Source organism: Phodopus roborovskii, unplaced genomic scaffold (genome assembly GCF_943737965.1).
Source record: "Phodopus roborovskii unplaced genomic scaffold, PHOROB, whole genome shotgun sequence".
NCBI classification, from domain to species: domain Eukaryota; kingdom Metazoa; phylum Chordata; class Mammalia; order Rodentia; family Cricetidae; genus Phodopus; species Phodopus roborovskii.
The window spans coordinates 20,515,675-20,540,436 of NW_026125052.1; the positions used below are offsets into that span (position 1 = coordinate 20,515,675).

The following is a 24,762-nucleotide window of genomic DNA, read 5'->3' on the forward strand; positions in this document are numbered from 1 at the left end:
TTACAGCAAAATGATTGTTTTGTGAGAAGGAAATCATTTATTTATTTATTTATTTATTTATTTCAAATACACATAGTTATTTTTCTTACCCTGTTTGTTGAAGGGCCTTTCCTTTCTGTAGTAATTTGGAATGCCAGTTTCTCTGATAGGTAGTGTATTTACCCTTGTTTGGTTTTTAAGTTCTTTATTCATTTCTTTTCTTACTTAATTAACTATTTTATGTTGATTGCATCCAGATGATTCTTACTACCCAGCCATTTAATCATTGTTGTATCCTTGTTTCTTGGGAAGATAATTAAAAAAAAAAAAATGTAACAGCCTTATTAAGAGCTGTATTAAGGATAAATCTAAGGGAATGAATTGTGCTTTGAATTTTTTATATTGCATATGTCATCATTTTCTTAGCTTAAAAACGTTTTTCCTACAACACTTTGATTTCAGATCTTTACTCTTTGCCATTATTATAATAGCCAAATAATATAGTAACACTCAGGTACCCATAAGTTCATAGTATTATCCTAAGTACTTTAGAAAACATCTATATGAACTGGAGGTATAGCTTAGAGTGCTTGTCTAGCATGTACAAAGTGATGGATTATTTTCTGTCACCATATAAGCCTGGTGAGCTACTACACTCCAGTAATCCCAGCACTTAAGAGATGAAGGCAGAAATGTCTGAAGTTCAGGATCTTCCTTGGCTACATTACATAGTCAAGTTAGAAACCAGCCTGAGGTTATGAACACAACCCCCAACCCCCATGTGTGCATATGTAGTCAATGACAACCAAACATTATTTGAAAGAACAACTTTGAGTCGTAATTTTATAATTTATGACCTTTTAACATAACTACTTGGGTCTTTGCAGTGAAAGTTAATCTATTTAGAAGTTATGTTTTTTCTTATGATTGGAGGGGAGAGGGGAAGGTTTGGTTTTCAGTCTATCAGCAGTCATTCTATGTTTGCAGAAGAAGAAATGTAAGGATTTTATTATGAACCAAAGTGATATAATAAGATAAAGCACTTCTTATTGTCTTTGAGACTTCTACATTTTTAAATATGAATTTGGAATGAAAAAATATTTTATCCTGACTCCATATGTATGAGTTATTTCTCTGGTGTCTGTAAAGACATTTGAAGAGGGAAAGATCAGAAACTGAAAGAAAGCCAGTGTTAGGAAAACAAAGAGACATCTAATTATAAATGAGACTAAGCTATGCTAAGAATTTATACCTTTTCTGATGGGAGATGTCAAGTATTTTAATGTTAAATGATGTGGCTGTTCATTTTGCATTCTAAATAATTATTCAGCTAGAACCTATGTTTAGAAAGAATGAATAAAGGATGGAATAAGGGACAGATGCAGGCTGGGAATGGAAACGGATAGATGGTAAATACAGAGTTCAGAGCCATATGTGGGATACCTCCTCTTAAGCTGATGGTCAGAAATGTCTTGGAGACCCCAAAACAGTACAGACTATGTCACTGCCCTTGGTTGCCCATGAGAACTTGATGGTAATAATCTATTGCTGAAGACATCATATTCTTTGGTTACAGGATGGAGAAATCAAGTTGGTATTGATCAGGAAGCTTCCCCTCTCCTTGTTAGCTTGCGTAGTACCAGATGGTGTAATAAAGTCAGTTGAGAGAAAAATCATCAATAGCTTTTACCTAGCTGTGAACCTACACTAAGATGGAGTGGCAAGTTATATTCATGGTTCAGTAGTGGCACAAGTGTTGCTGGGGTAACAACTGCTTTCTGATGGTATTTAAGACCTTTTCCACAGAAAGAATTATATGCTCAGTACTATAAATATGATCAAGAACCCAGGCCCCAGCAGCGAACTTACTACTTTCATTCTGCTAAATGGACACAATATCAAACTGCCTTCTGTATCCATTGTCTCTAGATTCACAGACTAGTACAGCCTTCAGACCTCATCAAGGAAGTTTCTTTGTACAGTGAATGGTAGTTAACACAGAAACTCATAGTTGGTTAAATTGCAGAGCATTAATGTCAGTGATGTGCTTATTCACAAATGGCACATCTGTATCACTGCCCCCCCCCCCCACCAACCAACCAACCAACCAACCAACCATCCAACCAAAGCTTAGGGATCATCATGGAAGAGGAGACATAAAGATTGTAAGAACCAGAGGTAGGAGAGGACAGGACCATTGTTCTTGGAAGCTCACAGCAGCTGTGATTGCCTACACAAAATCCAGCCTGTCTTTTTATTCAGGAACCTACTACCCCTACCTGAGGAGCTCTAAGTAGTTGATAACTTCTGGGGGAGGGAGGGTCAGTTTTCTTTAAGGGACTACATGCAGCGCCTGAGAAACTGCGGAGGGTGTTGAGGTTAATAACTCTGGACTTTCTTGATATTAAGAAGGCTTTTTATTATCTATCACTTTACTCGGGGGGGGGGGGGCTAGCTTATATACCCCAGCATCAGATGGAGGAGGGGTAAGCAAAAGGGGGCTGTTAGTCATCTCAGGTTCCAAGTACCGGTTAGGGCGCTTTCAGGGCTGTAGGAGCCAAAAGAACATTAGCATTTTGCATTTGAAAGCATCTCTCCTGTTATCCAGGGTTACAGTTGATTGCCCTGAGGGCAGCAGGGCGGGGGGGGGGGGGGGGGAATGAGTTCTTAGCAGAGGTCTTAATTCCTACTACTACACTCTAGTGAATGGCCTCACAACATGAGTTGTAAGGAGGTGAGGGTAGGTCTGAGAAGAGTTCAGGCAAGGTGTTGGTTGATCAAAATATATTGTATGAAACTTTCAAAGAATTAATAAAAATATGTTTAAAAAACTAAACAAATAAATAATGCATGGCAGGTGACAGTAGGGGTGAGGGGCAAATGGATGGAAGGACAGAATTTGGTGGGTCTATCTGTAAGACCTGCGGAGGTCGTGGACCTACCTTCACACCCCAACTCAGGAAAGGCGCCCCCCACAAATCACTCACGAGAAGCGGTCTTGATGCAAAAGCATGAGGTATTTTATATCCTAGTGCACTGTGGTTCGCAGCCATACTCCACGTGGAAGTTGGGGACTGGGAACCCTGGGTACAGGGTTTAGACAGCTTTTATAGGGTTACAACAAAGCCTGCACATCATAACCCAATCATCTCATAGCATCCTGTGCGGACCAATTAATTTGAACTATCCAAGCCCGCACTTAGCCCAGGAAGTCTGCTTTCGCTAGGGCTTCTGGGTAGTGTGACAAGGCTCATTTCTTGTTCATACAGGTTCATACAGGTTCTCACAGGTGCTGTTGTAAAACCGCCCTGTCGTAAACAGTCAAGAATGTGACCTTTTTCCTACTCCTGGGGTCAGTGGAAGTTAGGCTAAATTTTTCCATCCTTACATATCAAGCTTTTCAATATCTTAGCAAAACATCTAAGAGAAACACCTTAAGGGTAGAAAGAATTTTTTTGTTTAGACAAATGCTTTTCAACCTTCCTAATGTTGCCACCCTTTAATACAGTTCCTCATGATGTGGTGACCCCCAACCATAAAATTATTTTCATTGCTATTTCATAACTGTAATTTTGTGACTGATATGGATCATAATATCTAATACGTAGATATGTGACCCCTGTGAAGGGGTCAAGACCCCTGCAAAAGGGTATTAACCCACAAATTGAAAACTGCTGGTTTAGATGTATCAAGTCTGGCAAGGCAGAGCAGAGTAGCTCACAACATGGCAGCCAGGAAACCTGCATTGCTGCCTTTTTTTTTTTTTTTTCCCCTCAATCCTTTTTGTTCTATCTGGATCCTTAGCCAATGGGATGGAGATGCCCATGTTTAAGGTAGATAGATCTCTTACCCTATAGCTAATCCTTTTTGGAAACATCCACACATCTGCATTCAGAGGTATGTTTTTTAATCAAATCAAGTTGTCCATCAAGATTTCAATTTTGAATTCATTGAAATGAAGTGGGGAACTCTGATAGAGTTAGGTTTGAAGGAGTAAGCAGAAGGAGAGGATTTTATGTTTGGATATAATGAGTTTTAAGAGTAATTGAGATATCCAAGTGGGGACTTGAAAATGACTAGTTTTTATTTGTAAGAAACATTAAATGTTAGTGTTTTCTACCTAATACTATAAAATACTTGTTTACAACAAGGACTTCAAATCTTTATATCACCCACCTAGTAAAACCTTTATGCAAATATTTTAACTCCTTCTACCTGGTAAAACTTTTGATTATGAAAAGACTTAAGAGCTAACACTCTTCTGCTTTCCTTCATTTCCTTTGTACCATTCTTTTAAAACTAACCAAATACGGCCACTGTGAAAAAGACTTTTTATTCTACATTAGAATAAAAACCAAATGAATTTCCTTTCCCTGTATGCTTGTTCTTCTGCTTTGGTGTGTGACAACACACCTTTCTGATCAGAAGTCAAGTTTTGCCTTGTTGAGACACTCTAATTGGAGTGGTGGTCTTTTTTGCTAAGACCCCAAACTTATTTCATGCACATAGACAGGCCTTTCCAATTTATAAACAGGTACATGCATATAGGTTCCCTAGTAGAGTAATGAATTTGAGTATGTCTGGGAAAGAAAATGTCAGGGCTACTTTTAAGCTCTGGATTTTGCACTTACAAATACATTAGTAATCTGTTGAAGGGAAAATTCATTATATTTCACAGGCGTTTGATGAATACTGAATGGTATACATAAGTAGAACACTTAGCATGATGCCTGATGCTTGGTAAGGGTCATTTAGGTAACAACTATTTTCATTAATGTTGGTCTAAAAAGCTGAAGCTTCACTTTTCTTTCACGTCTGTGGAGTTTGTTTATGTGTATACACTCTTTCTTTAGTTTCATGCTCTTAGTAGTGCATGCACTCAAATGATGTGATGAGAATGAGTGTTTGCCTCTGTGGTGCATGAAAATGGCGACATGACGGCTCCTGGGTATGGTTGAGGAGAAGGTTTTTAGCAGCCAGAGGCATCTGGAAAAGTTCTGAGCAGGGAGAGAAATTAGAAAAGACATGACCAGAAGACTGAACTGGTCCATGAGAAGAGAGGGGTGGGGGAGAACAAGAAAGGAAGAGAAGAGAGGAGAAAGGGAGTAGTAGTTAGTCTTTCTTATTGGGCTTTCTTTTGGGACCGCCAGCTCCCCAATAATGACACTGAGACTTATTATTAATTATGAAAGCTTGGCCTTTAGCTTAGGCTTGTTCCCAACTATATCTAATAACTAATCTAATTAACCAGTTTCTATTAATCTACTTTTTATTTGTTTGTTTGTTTTTGTTTTTCGAAACAGGGTTTCTTTGTGTAGCTTTGGAGACTGTCCTGGAACTAGCTCTTGTAGAACAGGCTGGTCTCGAACTCACAGAGATCCTCCTGCCTCTGCTTCCCGAGTGCTGGGATTAAAGGCGTGTGCCACCAATGCCTGGCATGTTAATCTACCTCTTAACACTTTTTTTTAACCTTTCTCTGTATGTCTGATTTCCTCAGTGCCTCCCTGGCATCTTCCCTCTTCCCCCTAGAGTTGTTTTCTCTGCCCAGAAGTTCTGCCTACCTGTTGGCCATTCAGCTCTTTATTAAAACTGTGACACATCATTTTACACAGTGTGCAAGCATCCCTTAACAAGGAGGCAAGAGGACCAATAGCAGAGCCAACTCTGTGTGGCCAAAATGGCTGATTTATAAAGGAAGAGAGAAGCTGAAGGAATGAAAGCAAACCTCAGGGTCTGGAGAAGTTTAGGGGTGGGGTGGGGTGGGGGTGGTGAGAAGTGCTAAGAGGAGCAAGTCCTGGCTTGCCTTTATTATACAAATGTGTTAATTTGAGAGCTGGCATATAAACAGTTCAGCAATTTAAAAGTACCAACTGCATGCCTGTTATAAAAATATCAAGGCAGAAGGGTTTTCAAAGGCACAATTTTAATCTTATAGTCCAGTCTATCTTACAGTCATTAATCATTAATATACTGTGACAGTGATATCATACAGATATGAATAGTTGCTCTGACTTTACTGCAATAGTGTACTTTACAGGTGCGTGCACTGTGCTATAGTATGGAAGGAGGAGCCCCACTAGAGTAGTTTTTCCTCCTGTCTGGACCCACAGTCTTGTGCTCCAGCCCCAAATAACAAGCAGACACACTATATTAGATATAAAGCTGTTGGCCTGTTTCTAATGTTTCTTATTGGCTAGCTCTGTCTTAATTATTAACCTATTTCTATTAATCTAAGTATTTCCACATGGTCTTATCTTACCGGAGAGAGGGGCTGGCGTTCTTCTCTCTATCCTCCATCTTGGAATTTCTCCTCACTACTTCCTCTCTCCTCCTAGTCTTCTAGTCCCACCTATCTTGCTTTCCTATTGGCCAACAGTGCTTTATTCACTAACCAATAAGAGAATGACATCTCCCATCAGAGCCTTGATTCTTCTTGATAGTTATCCTGAAAGTCTGTATAAGAGGAGGAACTTGCATTTGTGCCATCCTTTAATAAAGGATGTTTTTGGCCCCGGGACTGGACTTAATAATACAGTGAGCTGCTGTGTAGTTACTGGAAATTGAACCTGGTCCTCTGGGAGTGCAGCCAGTGCCCTTAAATGTTGAGCTATTGCTTTATCCCAATCATCTCGTTTTGTTTTTTTGTTTTTTGAGACAGAGCTTCTCAGTGTAACAGCCCTGGAAGTCCTGGAACTTACTTTGTAGACCAGGCTGGCCTTGAACTCATGGAGATCTGCCTGCCCCTGCCTCCTGAGTGTTGGGACTAAAGGCACTATCCACCACCTGGCTAGTCATCTTCTTATAAGTATTTCTGTAACTTGATTGCCATCATACAAAATCAGTAAGTATTAAATATTTCTATTTTTCTAAGACTGTTTTATCTTACATATCTCAGTTAAAAACAAACAAACAAACAAACAAAAACCGGCTAGAGAGACAGCTCAGAGGTTAAGAGCACCAGCTGTTCTTCCAGAGGTCCTGAGTTCAATTTCTAGCAACCATATGGTGGCTCACAAGCACCTATAATGAGATCTGGGTGCCTTTTCCTGGTATAGGGGCATGCAGACAGAACACCATTTACATAATAAAAATCTTATAAAAACTGTATGGAGTGCAGTAATTTCTTTTTAATATATTCCTCTATGAAATAATGGGAACAGAAAACTTGTATTAGTGTTTTTTAGTATTGAAGACATTATTTCATATTATTTGTAGATTACTACTGGATTTCACTTAGTTTACTAAAAAACTCTCTGATTATTTAAGATTTATGTATTTATAAGGGGGAATTTCGTGGTGGTTCTTTTAACTCCAAGTGGCTTCATGCTTTGGTGTGTGTGTGTGTGTGTGTGTGTGTGTTGTGTGTTGTGTGTGTAATGTCAAAAATATTATAACTTGTTCCTTAAGATTTCCTAGTCTTAATTTCCCCACTTGCATTAAAAAAATAAAATAAAATTAGGGCAGTTGCCTATGGAGGTCAGAAGACATTTGATCTCCTGGAGCTGGAGTCATATTATTTATTTTCATTGGTATTACTTAGTAGAAATTTTGGGAAATTTCAAAATTACTGTTCCACTGCCCTTAACTTTTTCACAGTACTCTCTGTAAATTTTTTTTTTTTTTTTTTGAATGGTACAAAGGCTTAATCTCGTACCCTATTGTCTAACTTATCTGTTAGGAATTTTCAGGCTCATATTATTACATTTTATGCTTTTTAAAAGATGCTGTACTTTGACGAACCATATAATAATCTTCAATATGTATGGATAGGTTCTTACGATTGTTTTACAGTAGAACTACATGAATCAATCATATCATTTAATTTATATGAAAATCTAATAGAATGAAATTTTAATTTGGTTCTAACATGAAAAGAATAAGAGTTATAGCCTTTATAAAAAATAGTGTGTAGCAGTTTCATAACCATTCCTATAAGTTGGAGACACTCAAATTTACTTTATAATAGCATTTCTTAGTTTATTAAGGTAGCCCAAAACACTAGTGTCTCATTATCCATGGTTTACTTTCCACTATTTTAATTGCCCCTGGTTGTATGTGGTCTGTACATGGAAAACTCCAGAAAAAAATGATTTGTGAGTAATAAATTACAAACCTGTCTGAAGAGCATGATGAATGTCACATTGTCCTATGTGGTATGGCTCAGGACAGGAATTGTCCCTTTGTCTCACATTAGGATAGGAAGTGGGGGCCAGGAGAAGAAGATATATTTTTCTCCAATGACTGGCCTGAGATATATTGTCAAAGAGATTTTCTTCTATATTCATGCCACAGTCAACAGAATACTTGTGTGACCCCAGAAGGTTTGGGAACCCTATTCGAGTCTGAACGTAGGGAACTGGAGATGGTGTCGTCCCATAGGTTGCTGACTCTGTCTCCTAGACAGCTTCCAGGGCCTGCTACTCCAGTCGCTATTCACAGATTTCATGTTATCTGTATTTTCTTTAGCTGATTATAAATGGGTATTTCCTGATTACTCTCTGTGGGTTTGATTAATTAGTATGAGTTGTTTGCTGACATTCAAGGAATAGCTATGTTTACTAGTTTATAATAAATGATATTACAAATGACAGAGATGAATAGATGCATATAGTGGAAGGGGTGTGAACCTTCTTTGCCCTCTCATTGTTTATTACCCTCTGGGGACTTCCATGCATTCAACTAACTAGGCATTCTGCAAACCTTTCCATTTGTGTACTTTATGAAGACTGCATAACACAGACACAACAGAAGTATGGACAACCATGTCAAAATATGAGTTGCTGCTAATATACTGGGGTGTGACCTAAAGCTGGTAGGCCTGGAAGGGAAATCCAGCAAGTCCTGTCTGTGTCAGCAGTTCTTTGGGCTCTAAACACCTACTCTCCCTCCAGGATATGAAGTAGAATTCCTCTACACCAGTGATAATTTTCCCAATGTGTGAATCTTTGATATAGTTCATGTTGTAGTGACCCCCCACACAATAAAATTATTTTTGTTACTAGTTTATAACTGTAATTTTTGCTATAGTTATGAATTATAATGTATATATCTGATATGCAACTATTGTGAAAGTTGAGAACACAGAATGAGAACCACTGCTCTACACTGAGGGGAGTCTTATGATTTACTATGAGATAAAAGTAGGTCAGAGACTGTGTGTGTGGTGGTAGGTTTTGTTTATCATATTTTGAGAAAAAGAAAGTGATTCTGTGGTCTACCTTGGAGAGTGAGTTACATACCAGGAACTACAGATGAAAACCAAAAAACATATACCACAGTATCATATTCCCCTGTCTAACCTAGAATATTGCGGTAAATAAGGATCAGGATAAACAAATAGGCCGAATAGATGTTTATTCAGGGAGAAATAACTTACAACCTAGACAGATGAACACCAGGAAATTCAACCCGATCCTCTCCTGTCCGAGTCACGCCAGAAAGAGAGAGCGCCTTCCTGGCCCCCTCCTACCTCCTTCCTCAGGTCACTTCCACCCATCGCTCCACCCCCCAATGGGTGTGGTCAGTGCTACAGAAGGACTATCTCACTACAATTCCCCTTTTAGTCTAAAGAAAAGATTTAGGCTTAATACAAAACTATATACAAAACAGTGAATAACAAGTGTGCTCTAAGAAAAGGAAAATCGAGAACAAAATGACCTACATATCTAGTCCTAGGGTGAGGGCAATGGAGTTTACAGTAGAGTTGTCCTAAGCTGGAAAACGTAAGTCTAGTACCTAATATATCTAACTAGGAAGAGAGAATAATAGTTGTGATAGTTTAATCTTCAACCTCCTCAAGACCTGAGAAGGAAATTAACAATACTAGAGTAGACAGGGAATGCGGATGGACAACTTCCAAAAGGTGCAGTAAGGACAGAAACAGCAAGCCACCTGAACAGTCACCCTAGGTCTCACAGCGACGTTGGTACACCCAGATTTGGCTAAGGCCAAGAGAACTTGACAGACCACAACAACAGCAGGGAAATAGAATGGCTGTCTTACCCTGACTTGGCAAGGTCAAGCAGTCTTCTATATTTGTCCAAATCAGTGGTCAAGGTGGGGGCAATTCTATGCCCAACAGGCCATTAGCTGAGTCGAGATTGAACTCCAGCAGGAGCAGCAACAGTGTCCAACATATTTTCGGGAAAGTGCACGGTGCTGTCAGGAGCAACAGTGTCTCATTTCAATGGAGTACTAATATTAAAACATTTAAATGCCATGTTCTGCATGTCTATGAAGTGATTGAAGATTAAGCATCTATATCTGACTAATCTCATAGGTACAGGAAATGTGAGTGAAGATAATCTGTAATACTCGGGAACTTAGCTAAAAAGACTGATTAAAACTTTCCTGAGTAAAGCAGGAACAAATACTTAAACAATATAAGTATTTACATATACATACATGTAAATCCCTAAAATAGAGGTAGAGTATAAGTGTCAAGACAAGAGGTAGAACTATAAAGGGCAGCAAGATAAATATCCCAAATTGTATCAATAGAAGGACTATCTCACTACACTAGAACCTTAAATCTTTTGAGCACTGTGTCTCTATTTCACTGACTCCTTGACAACCACAATTCTGTTTTTTCAAATAGTTCAACATATTTTAGCTTCCATATATAACTGATATTATATAGTATTTTTTCATCCTGGGTCTGATTTAGCTTAGTTAGCATAAATGTGTCCATGCTTATTGCAGATGACAAGATTTATTGTTTTTAAAAGTCTGAGTAGTAGTGCTTTGTAATTTTTTTCATCCATCCATCCATCGACACTTTAGTTGATTCTGTATCTTACTTAAGCAAATAATACTGCAGTGAACATTTAACTACATATATATGGATATATTGATTTAATTTCCATGATGCACCCCAAATTGGGACTTCTAGATCATATGGAAATACAGTTAAGTTTTAAGGAGCTTTCATACTGTTTTCCAGAATGTCTAAAGTGTATTCTGTCTCATACAAGTAGCTGTTGTTAGTTGTATCAGATTAACATCCAGCAGATTAAAATAAAAATCTATTGTGACTGTAAAATGTCTTCATACATACCAAATAAAGACTTTTCAGTGTGCCTGCCTCTGGATTACCAACACCCCCATCAAGTAACCCTGTACCAGACCTCTGTAAGTACACCCAATAAGTCATGCATTCTAAGAGTAGCCACCCCTGCTTTCTTGGATTACTGTTTACGCACAGTTTTCCATTCCTTCACTTTCAGCTTATATGTGTCCTTACAGCTGAAGTGAGTCTCTCTTCAGGCAGCATACAGTTAGATCTTTTTTCCCTATTAACTACTTTTTGTTGATTTGGAGAGTTAATATTTACTTAGCTGTGATAGGTAATGAATTGATTGCTATTGTCATTTTGTTTATGTATTGGCTTTCTTCCTTCTTCTTTTGGTGTCTTTTATATTTTATTAATATTATTTTTTCTCATGATATTCTTTGATTTCTTTCTGTTCTATGTTTACTACTTGCTCCCCCCCCCTTTAGGTTACAATTAAGTATCTTTAGTCTATTTTAAGCCGATAACTTCAAACACGTAAATACTGTATACTGTTAATTTCTCATTTTACTAATACCATAGGTTACAACTGGGTAAACACTCACTAACATTATTGTAACTATTAATTTTTACAGTCAGTTTATCAATAATATATAAATGGGTGTGGGTATATCCAGGCAGCTGTTTTCAAAGTATGATAACCAAACATTTTATTTTAAACTATTGTATCTTAATATTTGTACTACAATTAAAAGTTATTTATCTACTATCATCACTGAATCAGTGTCCTGATTGATGATCTTCTAGCTTTTATAGATTTATAACTTTGTTTTTATGGCATTTAATTAACATGTTCTCATTTCAATTTGATGAATTCCCTTCTTTCTTGTAAGGTAGGTTTAGAGGTTATGTACTACTACAGCTTTTTTTTTTTTTTGGTCTGGGAAATGTTTTTCTCTCTCCTTCATTTCTGAATTTCTGAATGACAGCTTTGCTTCAGAAAGTTCTTGGTTAGCAGTTTGTTTTTTTTTTTTAGGACTTTGGACATACCGTGCTAGTTAATGTCTCTGTCTACAAGATTTTTTGATCAGGAAACCATTGACAGGTGTTCCCTTGTTTATGATGAAGGATTCAAGGCCAGCCTGGACTATGTAGACATTGTCTTCAAAACAAAACAGAAATACAGTGACTCATGGTGGCCTGCATCATAACCAAAACAAGCAATAAAAAAAGCAAAATACAAACAAAAGCTCTTTGTCTTTGACTCTGAGAATATAGTTACAGTATGTCTTGGTAAATGTATCTTTTGTTGGTGGGGGGGGGCAAGTTTCTAGATAGGGTTTCACTGTGTAGCTCTGGCTGTCCTGGAACTCACTCTTTAGACCAGGCTGACCTCAAATTCAGAGATCCAGCTGCCTCTGCCTCCTGAATGTTGGGATTAAAGGCATGTGCCACCATAGCCCATGATAAAGGTATCTTTATTATTGGATTTTTTTCACTTCATGAATCTGGATGCTTATTTCTATAGATAATGGACATTTTTCTATTATTATTCTTTAAATAGGTTTTCTCGTTAATTTCTCATCTTATTAGTACCACAGAACTCTTTTTGCTTCTTATTCTGGATGCCATGTACATTGGTCTGTTTTGTAAAAGCCCTTGAGTCCTGGAGGCCTTTACCACTTAGTGTTGTTCAGGCTGACCTGGGGACTCAATGATTCTTTCTTTTCTTTGATTGAACATGCTCTGTGATAATTTTGAGTTCAGTAGTTGTGTTCAGATTTTTTTTTTTTTTTTTGAGACAGCTTTTCACTCTATATCCCAGGTTGCCTTCAAACTCTTGGGATCCTTCCTCCTCTTCCCATCAAATGATGGGTTTAGAGGTATGTAATATTGTGCCTACCTCATGTGTGGCTCCTTTTTTTTTGCTTCCTATCTTCTTGTTAATTTCTCTTTTTTGTTATGTATTGTTTTCCTGATTTCATTTTGTTGTCTGTGTTTTCTTGTGGCTCGCTGAACTTTATGATTATTAATTCAGAAGTCTTGATCAAGTAGTTAATAGATTTCTTTTTGTTTAGGATGCTTTTAAACTCTTCTTTGGTGATACGCACCCCATTCATGACCATTAACCACTTTGTATTGGTGTCTAAATGTTTAAAAAAGTTTGTACCTATTTTGTTCTTTATAGATTGGCTTTTGCTGAGAAAGTTCTTTACTTAGCTCATGCAGAGATTTTGGAACAGGCTGTCTGCTGTATCTTTAGATAGGCAGGCTTACTGCTAGATTCTCTAGCAGGTTGCTGAATATTTGAATCAGCAGGTGAGTGGACCAGGTTTCTGGGTCTACAAGGGCTTACTCAGAAGGTCTGCTAAAGTGTTCCTGGAGCTTGAGTCTGTATTGAATGGGTCTGTTATAAATAGGGACAGATGATAGAGACAGGTAGAAATTTGATAAATAGGGACAGATGATAGAGAAAGGTAGAAATTTGATAAATAGGGACAGATGATAGAGACAGGTAGACAAATTCTTGCCCTGCCACAAACAAGGGGTTTGTGTTTAGAACACACAGTACCATCACAATAAGAAGTAGGGGCAAGACCCAGGTCCATATGAGATGGGGGACACCACAGTTTAATTTGTCTTTCCCATTATGAGTGCAGCTATCCTGGACACAGTGCATGGAGTAACTCTTTGAGGACCAAAATGGAAGGAACAATGGAATAATTTGTGGGGAAATCTGAACCATTTATTAGTTTAGGATTTCCCTTTTCTTCAGTGTCTGCTAATTAGAGTGTACTGTAGTGAAACAGGGTACAGACAGACATCTTCCATAGGAACTTTCTAGTTCTGGTTTGAGGAGGTGAAAAGTACTCACACTGAGACAGATCATGTAGAAGTCCTCCCTACCCTCCCATGTTTGCTCTTATTGCTGTATCCTCCCACCTTGTTAACGACAGTGGGAACCCACATAAGACTAAATTCTCTATAGTGGAGCTGTTACTACAGCCCATTTTCCAGGAGTACAAGGAAACTGGAAAACCCTGAAAAGAAACAAAGCTCAGAAAGTATGAACACCAAGGTTTACATCTGAGCTTTACAGTATGAATCTAACTGTAATTATCATACCAAAACCTATTCAGTATTGATCTAAGAGATGTCTGACCAGAGCACCAACTGCAGAGGGGCATATAGGCAAGATGGATGAGACTAGAACTTTGAATAAATGCATTCAGAAATGGAGCTGACATTTCCCAATAGATTAAATAAGACTTGAAGATCATAATTTAAAATATTGAGAAAGTTCAGATATGATCTAAAATTACACACCAAGAATAACAAATTATGTATACTGGGAAATGCCAGTTTGTAAGGGAAAAGATAAGAGGTGTTAATACCAGGCTGAGTCAGTGAAAATCCTGGACAAGGATGTCTTATATAAAAAAAAGTCTCAACAGCAGTTACATGAACCTTCTCAAAATGAATAGACAAAATTTTTAATGAAAAAATAGGAGACCAAAAAGGAATGTAATAGGAATTTCAGAACTAAAATATAACCAGAGTATACTTGGTAGGCTCATTACCAGAATAGAGACAGAACAGGAATCTATGACCTTGAAACTTCTGTTGTAATAAAAAGGATCAAAATCTAAACAAACCCCCAAATTATCAAATGTAAAGAGAAACAAGCAAACAAACAGGGAGCCTCAGAAGATGTGTAGGACAGAAACAAAAGGTTAACATTTGTGCCATTGGAGCTCAAGAAGAAGAATAGAAATGTGATGATAAAATAGTATTTAAACAATGGCTGAATGCCATACTTATCAAAAGAAACTCACTGGACCTTAAACAGAAAAATGAAAAGAAAATTATACCCATTCATTACTGATTAATCAGTCTGCTAAAAACTGAAAACAAAGGTCTAGACATCAACCCAACAAAATAAAACAGCAGTTGCAATGATTACAAATATTAGAGGATATGGTAGCGGACTGGGGATATCACTCAGCAACAGGGTTTCATTGAGAATACACAAGGCCCAGCCTGTGTGAGATTAATAATAATAATACCAGTATCCTACCCCCTTGCTTCTCACACACAAAGTGTCAAAATAGGACATAAACAAGATTACACAACCACCAAATGGCCAGTGAAATACATTCAACTTCACTAGTTTTTTTTTTTTAAGTAAATTAATTTACTTTGTAGGTTGTTAATTTTAGAAGAGAATACACAGATGCCTGCACATGCACACGCTCATACTTGTGAGGCCTCATCTATGCCTGTGAAGAGGTCAAACCTTGAGACATCTTCCTAAATTGCTTTTCCACCTTTTTTTTTTTTTTTTTTTTTTTTTTTTTTTTTTTTGCAATAAGGTGTCCAGTTTAACTGGAAGCTCGCTGTTTTAGCTAGGCTGGCTGATGACTGAGCCCTCAGGGTTGGCATGCCTCTGCCCAATCTGTGCTATAGTTAATAGGCATGTACCAGGCTTTTATATGGGTTCTGAGAGTTCAGGTCCTTGTTCTAGTGCAACAAGTAGCTTATCCACTTAGCCATCACCCCAGCCTTATTTACTATTAATAAGAGAAATAAAAATTAAACAGAAGTCTGTAAGATTTTTGGAGTCAGACGCGCTACCATTATGCAATGAGGCCGGCTTCTGTAAGATTTCTGTACACATTGGCTATTAATTAATGAACATCTGAGGTGGGAGAATTCCTAAAGGATTTAAAACAACAACAAATTCTAACTTTGATCAGTTAAAATATCAGGCCTTGCCAGGTGTGGTGGAACAGCCTTTAATCTCAACACTCAGAGACAGGCAAATCTCTGAGTTTCAGGACAGCTTGGTCTACAAAGTGAGGTCCAGGAGTCAGGGCTATACAGACAAACCCTATCTCAAAAATACAAAATATAAAATGAAATATCAAGCCTTATTAAAAAAAAAAAAACTGTAGAATTGTTTATTTGGAATATAGAGTTAAAAGGATATAAACATGCACATTTCCTTAAAAATAATTAGAATTTTTAAAGATTCTCTTTAGTTTTTAAATTAATTTATCCTTTGACAATTCATATGTGTATATAACATACTCATCTCTTCATCGTCTCTAGTCCCCCCCAGCCCCCATCAGTACCTCACCTTCTTCCCACCAAGCCCTAACCCACTTTAACTTTTGTTTAGTTTTCATTTTGCTTTGTGACCTACTGATTTAAACAACCAGGGTCACTCATGTGGGACATGGGTGTGAGGCTATTGCCCTAGAGTGAGAATAACTACCAAGGGCCACATCACTGAGGAAGTGCTTTCCTCTCATCCAGCAGCCCTTGATTGTTTTTAGCTTCCTAAATAAGATGGGAACCCGTTGCCACTTCCCTATCTATGGCTGACATTTTTTCCTGTCTTAGTCTTGTGCAGCCTTACACAGGCAGCACCAACTGTTAGGGATTTAGAAGTGCCTTTGCTGTCATGCCCTTCAGAGAGTATTTCATGGCCTTCTCTCTGTTGTTTACATGTTTTCTGCCTACATGCTTTTTGCCTCCTCTTTCTGTTTCCTGGGCCTTGGATGGGTGCTTATTCAATACTGAAGATCAGAAAAGCAAAGTAGCCAGCCACTAGCTCTTACCACTACCTCAGGCTGAAAGGGCTGATCCTGCTGCCTTTCCTCAGTGTGGCTGGAGAATCCTGAGACTGACTGAATGTCTTTTTCTCCTCAGTGTGACTGGAGAATGAGTGCCTCCTATTCTCAGTGTGACTGGAGCATGAGTGCCTGATACTGAGACCTTGCTCCTGGGATTAAAGGCATGTGATCCCAGGTGCTGAGATCATCTTTGTGTGAACTGTTTCTCTTTAGGACTGGATCACTCTTGTGTAGATCTTGGTGGCCTTGGACTCACAGAGATCCATCTATCTCTTAATCCTGAGTCCTAGGAAATAAGTGTGTACCACCACCTCCTAACTTCTGGCTGCTGGGATTAAAGATGTGTGCCTGGTTCCTATGGCTCGTGGCTGACTTTGCTTTCTGTATCCTCACACAAGCTTTAATAAGTCATTAATAATAGAAGTGAAGAGGGCACTGCAGAGTGTGATATGGATGGATCTGGGTGGAGAGGGTCTTGTTTTTGGTTTTCAGTTTTTGTTGTTTGTTTGTTTGTTTGTTTGTTTAGACAAGGTCTCTATATGGTTTTGGCTGTTCTGGAACTCTCTTTGTAGGCCAGGCTGTCCTCAAACTCAGAGATCCTCCTGCCTCTGCCTCACGAGAGCTGTGATTAAAGGTGTGCACCACCATGCCCATCTACTGCAGTACTGCATCTTAAAATAAGAAGCAGACATGCACACAAGTTAAATATTTCAGTTAGGATGGAGAGTAGAGAACATGAAGTTCAGATGAAGAAATCATTTTGGGAACACTGTACCAGATGCAGGTCCAAATGTCAGATAGACCAGTAAGGAAGCATTACAATAACCTAAGAGGTTGGTGGAGTAAAATCGAGGAGAGAGGGTGTACGTTCAGTTTGAAGGGTAAGGCAGAAGAAAAGGCTATGGTGACTTTTGGTTCTGGCCTACCTAGCTATAGCTGATTGTAGTGCTTGGTCAAACAGGGACGTGAAGAAATGTGGGAAGAGCTCCAGGATGTTTTCCTGACTGTGTATTTTAGATGCCTGGTAGCCTTCCAGTTAGAGATGTAAGGGACAATATCAGTTACGTGGGGCTAAAGCTCAGTGGAGACACTTAAGCTAGAGAAATACTTACAAAAGGATAGACTAGATGAGAAGAACATTTTCAACCCAGCCTTGATTATTTTTATTTTATTTAGCTGAGAATAGTAAGTTAAAGCAAGGCTGGGGAGATATCTCAGTTAGTAAGATGTTTGCCTTACAAGCACAAGGACCTGAGTTTTATTTCTAGAGCACGTGTGTGTGTGTGTGTGGGGGGGAGCAATACTTTTTAAACCTGCTTATAGTTGTTACTTCTTATTCCTATTAAGTTAGAAATGAATGATTGCGTAAAATAAGCTGCCGAGTCTTTGATACATTTTAAATTTGATTGAAGTAAAAAGAAGTTTGTAAGTTTAGATCACTATGTTTAAGCTTTAGCTAGTCTTGATTTGGTTGTTTGCTGTTAAACTCAGGCTGACTTGGTACTCTTATGTTTAGGTTGACTTGAAGCAATTACTCTCTCTATATCCCCTCTGCATCAGCCTCCTGAGTCCTGGGAGTATACAATATGCCATCAAGCCTAGATTTTAGGCCACTTGATTTGTTTTAATTTTATATGTGGTTTATGGAATTCTTAATCCCTTGGTTTAATTTTTGTGCTTTATTTGTGATGAATCATTTTGTTTCTGTATAACAAAATGGAACTATTTATGAATGTAAATTTGTTGTAGCTTTTTGAAAATTATAAGAAGAGGTATATAGAGAGAGTCCTTGAAATGATTTGATGTATTGTAGGCAAGCAGTTGTCTATCATTTAGACATTGTTAGGTCAGGCCTCTAAGCCACAGTGCTGTGAGTGAACTTTGGAGTCAGTGCTGTAACTCCTCCATTCCTTCGTGTGTATGAATGATGGAGGGGAGAAGCACACCCACCTCCATTGAGCCTTTGTAAATTTCTCCCTGCAAGAATGAGGACAAGAGCCATTGGTTTACATAGTGAAATCCTCAAAAAATTTTAATAATCTGAATTATAAGAAATGAAAATAAGTGAAACACATAGTAGTTTTATGATACAGATGTCATCTGAGTTAGGTCAAACTCATTATCTGTTCATGCTGTTTTTAACTTAATGCAGATGGAGGAAGCGAGGAACCACCGGATCGAAGACAGTCGAGTGTAGATTCTCGCCAAAGCCGCTCTGGGCAAGGTAAAACTGTTTTCAGTGACAGCTGTTCCTTCATACTTCATTTGGGAATGGGATTTTGCTGTGTTTCTTTGGTATTTTAATTTCTCATTTAGAGTTTATTGATGTAATCAACTGGGGCGTTGTGTCAATTTTAAAATGATATTAAGACTTAACCCCCCCCACACACAATTAATGATAAATGTCTAGATACTACTTTTGGAAAGTATCAAAGTAAAATTTTAACACCATCATTTGTTGGAGTATAATCACATGAATATTTGCCTTCCCTCTTCCTCTCTCCTTCTCTTTTTCCCTTTTCTCTTTGCTCCCTCCCTCCCTCCCTCCACCTTCCCCCACTCCTTTTATGTGACTCAGTCTCATGTAGCTCAGACTGACTTCTAACTATGTAACTGAGGCTGACCTTGAACTTCTGGTTCCCTGTCCTCTTCCCAAGTGATAATATTGCAGGTGTGCTCCACCACATCCAGTTTATGTGGTACACGGTGGGGATTGTACCCAGGACTTAAGCCCCCACATACTGGATTTAAAGTTTTTCTTCAATATAAAATTTTTGTCATAACTGAGAAGAAGTGGTAAAATTGCTGTATTCTTTTAGAATCTTCCTGCTTATTTCTATTTTCTATTTAAGCTGGTTTTGTGTGGTTTTATTTTTATTAATTTTTTATCTGGTTACTATTCAGTTTGTTAATTACATCATTTCCTTACCTTTCCTTCTTCTAAACCCTCCATATGTGTGTGTGTGTGTGTGTAAATATATATATATATATATATATATATATATATATTAATTAAAAACTGTTCAGTCTGTATGATTTTACTTGTATATGTGTTTTCAGGACTGAACCAACTGGTATGCTCTTCCCTGAAGTAGAGTATTCCTCACATTCTCAGCATCCTTTAGTTACCTGTAGCTCTTGGGTAAGGTAGAGCTAAAGCGGTCTTCCTCTCATCCACTTGGGCATGTCTGTTGTCCTCGTTTAGCTCATGTTTAGGCAGTCATGTTGTGAAGCTTTATGAATATAGCTTTTGACATTACCAGGAGATAGAGTATCACAGTGAACTTCCTGATCCTCAGGGTCTTACCGTTTTTCACTGTCTTCTGAAATTTTCCTGAGCCTTAGTTGTGGCAGTTGTTTGTGGATGTATTCATCAGGACTGGGCTCCATAACTCTGCACTGAGATCCATTGTGGATTTCTGTAATGGTCTCCATCTATTGCAAAGAGAAGTCTTCTTGACGAGAGATGAGGACTGCATTTATCTGTGGGAATAAGGACAAATATTTAGAGTGTAGTTAGGGATTATGCTGGTGTAGTAATCATACTATTATCTTTTACCTTAAAAAATAATCTTATGGCTAAATTGTAGGTGTTTATAGGTTCTCCTCCAAGATCCATGACTGTACTAGTTTTGGGTAGTTGGGTAGGTTTCTAGTATCAGGCATAACTTCCCTCTTGGTGAGTGGTTCTTAAAACCAGTTAGAGACCTTTTGGTCATTGCCAAGGTATACTTGCCACTTCTGCACTCGTAGAGTTATTGTGCCATGCTGATTGTGGTTCATAAGTGTCATAGCTGAGTAAGACTGATGGTTGCTTCCCTCCTTTTGAAGCTTACATGGCACCTTCTGGCACCGTGAAAGCTTCCTAAGGTAGGAAGTATTTAAGTCAGTTCCAGCTAAGGGGCTTTTGGACTCTGTGTCTGCCTGAAGTACATGGTATCTTCAGCAATGACTTTCTTCTCCCTCTGGGGGTGGGGTGTGGGGGTGTGTGGGGGTGGATGGGCAAACAAGGGCAATAGCAATAGTCTATAGTATTTTGGATTTTGGTAGTCTGTTGGACAACCTTGATTGACAGTACAAAAGGGAGCTTCTCCTGCTTGGTGGTGTGGTTTTGTTTTTTAAAAACATAATTCTGTACTGATTCTTGGGGAATTTCACATCATACAACTCAAACATGCTCACCTCTCAGTCCCTCCATATCTGTCACCTCTGTAGCAGTGCACTGGTTAACTTTTTGAAGTGAACATGTAAAAGCAAGCCATACCACTGAAATTTCTGACTTTTCCTAATTCATTCAAAATTGGATAAGCATCTTCCACTCTCAATACTTTTTCTTCAGTACTTATTGTCTTTGTATTTATTCTGTTTATATTCTTTCTTTAAAAATAGAATAAATGTTCCATAATAGTACAACCTTTTGGTTACTTTGATTAATGCTATATTCTCAGTGCTAAGAATAAATATATGAAATATATTATGTTAGAAATAAATATCTAAATAAATGACATTAAGTAAGTGAAGTGATCACCAAAAGAATGAGAATTGAAAATACAAATAATGGCTATATTGGTGTGTTGATCCTGTACAAGCTCCGGGGCCTTTTACTCCATAATTCTATACCCTTTAATCCTCTACATTGTTCTTGTAGATTTTAGAGTTACACTGTTTTGTTTTGTATAAAATTGTATGTTTCAGAAAATGTTGTGGCATGTTTACCATAGAAGAATATTGGGGTGGGTTTAAGCATAGAAAAATTTCATTAGCCAGTCAGCAACTACACTGGGTATTTGATATCGCAGTCTATTCCCAAACCTTTCTTAGGGTGAGCTTTTAAGCACAAAAACTGTATCCTGAGTTGGCATACTTCAGTTAATAATAACAGTTAACCAGAAGCGCAACTATAGAAGTCAAAATGCAAAGTTAGTACATTTAGAGACTTTCCCAAAACTATGGGTTTGATGGATTATGTCTTTGTTTTCATTTTGGCAGGTGGTACCATCTCCATGCTGAGTTTTTTGACCTGAATAATAAATATGTCTATCATGGTGTCAATTATGCTAAAGTCTGGAGGCCTGTTACAAAACACCATGGCTATTTTTGAAGTTTTAACTATACTAGCAATACTTAATCATTCTCAAATGATCCGTAATATGGCAAATGTTAGGGATACTCTTTCAATATATCCCTATGTAATGAAAACATGTATGTGAAAGCCCTACCAAGAAAATTAGTGTGAAACTATAGTGATAGTTATTACTCCTCTCTTCTTAATTATGACTAGCCAACCAAGATGACTAGATATTTGATGAAATATCCTAATGCCTAAAACTGATATTAAACAATAAAAATTGGAAGGAATGTTTTATTAGATGTCATAGCTATAGATACATGAAATTATTTTCTCTGAGATTTGTCAATTACAATACTTTTCAAGTCTGTAAGAACAAATTGAATTTTAATAAGAAAGGATGAACCTTAAGCAATCAAATGAGTTATTTCCAGGATTCAGAGTGTAATTACCTGATCTTAATTTCTACTATGCAGGAGTTGAAGTATTATCAGATGGGTGAGTCTGCCCTTCTACTTTTGTTCATCTCAGAAACCTATTGAAAGATCAGTACAGAAGGATTAGAAATGAGACTGCCTCCATATATTGTTAGGACCTGGAGATGTTAGGACTGGACCCTGACTTCGTTAGCAGTAGAAATAAGCAAAGCCATGTGATTCATCCTCCAGATGTCTCAGAAAGCTTAAGACTGGCAGCATGTAGAGATAGGGATGAAAGGGGGATTTGGTTAATGTCAGATGGAGAAGTGTTGGGTTTCAGGGATGTCATCTTAACACTTAACTAGCCAGACCCTCAGCAAAGGCTCCTATACCCACTTATGATGCTGGCAAAGCTCAGAATTTATTCTTTATAGACCCTTCATTCTGAAAGAAATCAAACACAGTGGGAAGGAGTCCTTTGCTAAAATAGAAGTATTGGACTCCACATGCTTTCCTTTTGTTTACCTCACTGGGCTCTCAGAATATTGGTAACATTGGGCCTTTAGGCGGGAGATTGGGAAAGTCTTTCTGAGAAACCTAATTAAAAACAAAAGTACACTTATGTAGTCATCAGAGATTCATAAACAGTCCAGATAAAATTCCTACAGCTGTCCAGGCTCCCATTTAGCTTTTTAATCCCTTCCTATTTCATGTGAGCAGCTAACCAAGGCTTACTTGATATTTGAAGAATCACTGTAGTATGTGGACATAGACATTAACTAGAATAAAGCAATTTTAAAATAACATTTTACAGAGGACAATTATATATATATATATATATATATATAATTTTATATATATATATATATATTTTTTTTTTTTTTTTGAGTCAGAATCTTGCTTGTATTGTAGGTTAGCTTAGAAGTTTTGATCCTCCAGCCTCAGCCTCGACGGGGGCCGGAATTACAGGTATAGAATTTACTATTTTCAGAACTAAGAGAAAACAATTTGGCCTCAAAATAAGAAAGCACTATAAAAAAGGATGATACTGTATATCTTCTTAAAATGGCTCTTAGACACTGAAATTCTGATGTCAGAAATCAAAACTCCATATAAATACTAGAAATTAATGTTAAGAGAACCTAAGAAAGTAAAGCAAAGGTGCTAAGTGATAGAAATAGTTGAAAAGTGTGGAGAAATTTACAGGACAAGAGTTTCACTATTCAGATAACAGGTCTCAATGGAGAAAGCAGGAAAGAAATCCTCAATGAAGTGATGCAAAAGAATTTTCTGGTATTAAATAACAAGTTTCCTTATTGAAAAAGCTATGCATTGTAGCTGAAAAAAAAGTTACTGAGAACATGAAGGCAATCTTTCAATTTTTCAGAGAAAGAAAAAAATTATAGCTACTCTAATACACACAGTAATAGAAAACCTCTAGTTTTAGATTTCTTAGTGGAAGCATTTGAAACCAAATGAAAATTAAAACATTTTCTAAATTTTGGAGGATGATAATTTCAATCTTGGAATTTTAAATTCATTGAAACTATTTATACAAGCTAAGCTTAAATTGCTTTCTTTTAGGTTGTATCTTCATATACATGGTCTGATCTGGGTTACAATTCCCTCCATCTTAATTGTGTCTACTTTTTGGTTTTTATGTGGTATGGGTGTTCGCCTGCTGCATGTGCATCTGTATACCACATATGTACCTAGTTTGTGCAGAGGCCAAAAGAGGGCATTGGATTCCCTGCAACTGGAGTTCAGACAGTTATGAGCTGCCATGTGGGTGCTGAAATTGTATCACCATACCTAGATGACATTATCTTCCGTAAAATAATATGTTACATCTTTTGGTTTGTTGTTGGTGATGGTTTGTTTCTTTGTTTTTTGAGATAGGAGCTTCCTATGTAACCTGGCTGACCTGTGACTTGCTATGTGATAGGCCAGAATGGCTTTGACGTTCTGTGAATTTCCTCCCTTTGCCTCTTGAGTGCTGGGATTTATAAACAAGCACCAAGTGTGACTAGCTATATACTGTTGTTAGTATGTATTTGGAACTTTTCATTCTGATACTGAAATTGTGGATGTTTGTTATTGGTTATATCTGAACTTACATGGTAAGTCCTCTTGAAACATTTTTATGTGTAGTTCTCTTGTACTTCTGAAATTCATTCTTACTGATCTTTTTCACTATAATACTTTTGTCATTAAACTAAACTTGAAATTTGCACTCTAGCAAGTAATTCTTAATGATCTTGGGGTGTTAGTGTGAGAGTATTAGCTATACTTGTATTTTTAATGTTATAGTCTCATTAGCTTATATCTCATCATTATTTTATGTTTCTTTGAGCTAACACTAGCACATGCAAGGGTATACACAACTTACAGTCATAAATTAGTTTTAATATTTTAAAAAAATGAGGTAGTTTGGTTTTCCTGTTCTATTTTAAGCGATATAGCATGGTCATCCCTACAGAATATACTGAAACTGTTTCTTAAAATTGATACAATCATATGTAGTGTAAGTAACCAGTAATGTTACTTCCTCATCTGTGTTTAAATTTTCAAAATTATTCATAATCATTTATTTATAATCTTTTAAAGTAATACATAGTTCCAAGCACACTTTGTGTCAGAACATAC

At 37.4% G+C, this 24,762-nt stretch overlaps 1 protein-coding gene across 13 annotated transcripts in view; it reads left to right on the forward strand.

Moving 5' to 3' along the window:
- Tanc2 (tetratricopeptide repeat, ankyrin repeat and coiled-coil containing 2) overlaps positions 1 to 24,762 on the forward strand; it is a 289,050-nt gene that overhangs the window by 63,400 nt on the left and 200,888 nt on the right. For 10 of the 13 annotated variants that reach the window (XM_051178779.1, XM_051178787.1, XM_051178795.1 and 7 more), the window contains one exon: positions 18,782 to 18,853. The exons of the other annotated variants lie outside the window; for them this stretch is intronic. In XM_051178779.1, coding sequence (XP_051034736.1) covers positions 18,782 to 18,853 — 72 coding nt within the window. The remainder of the gene's footprint in view (positions 1 to 18,781; positions 18,854 to 24,762) is intronic. 13 annotated transcript variants of the gene reach the window in all.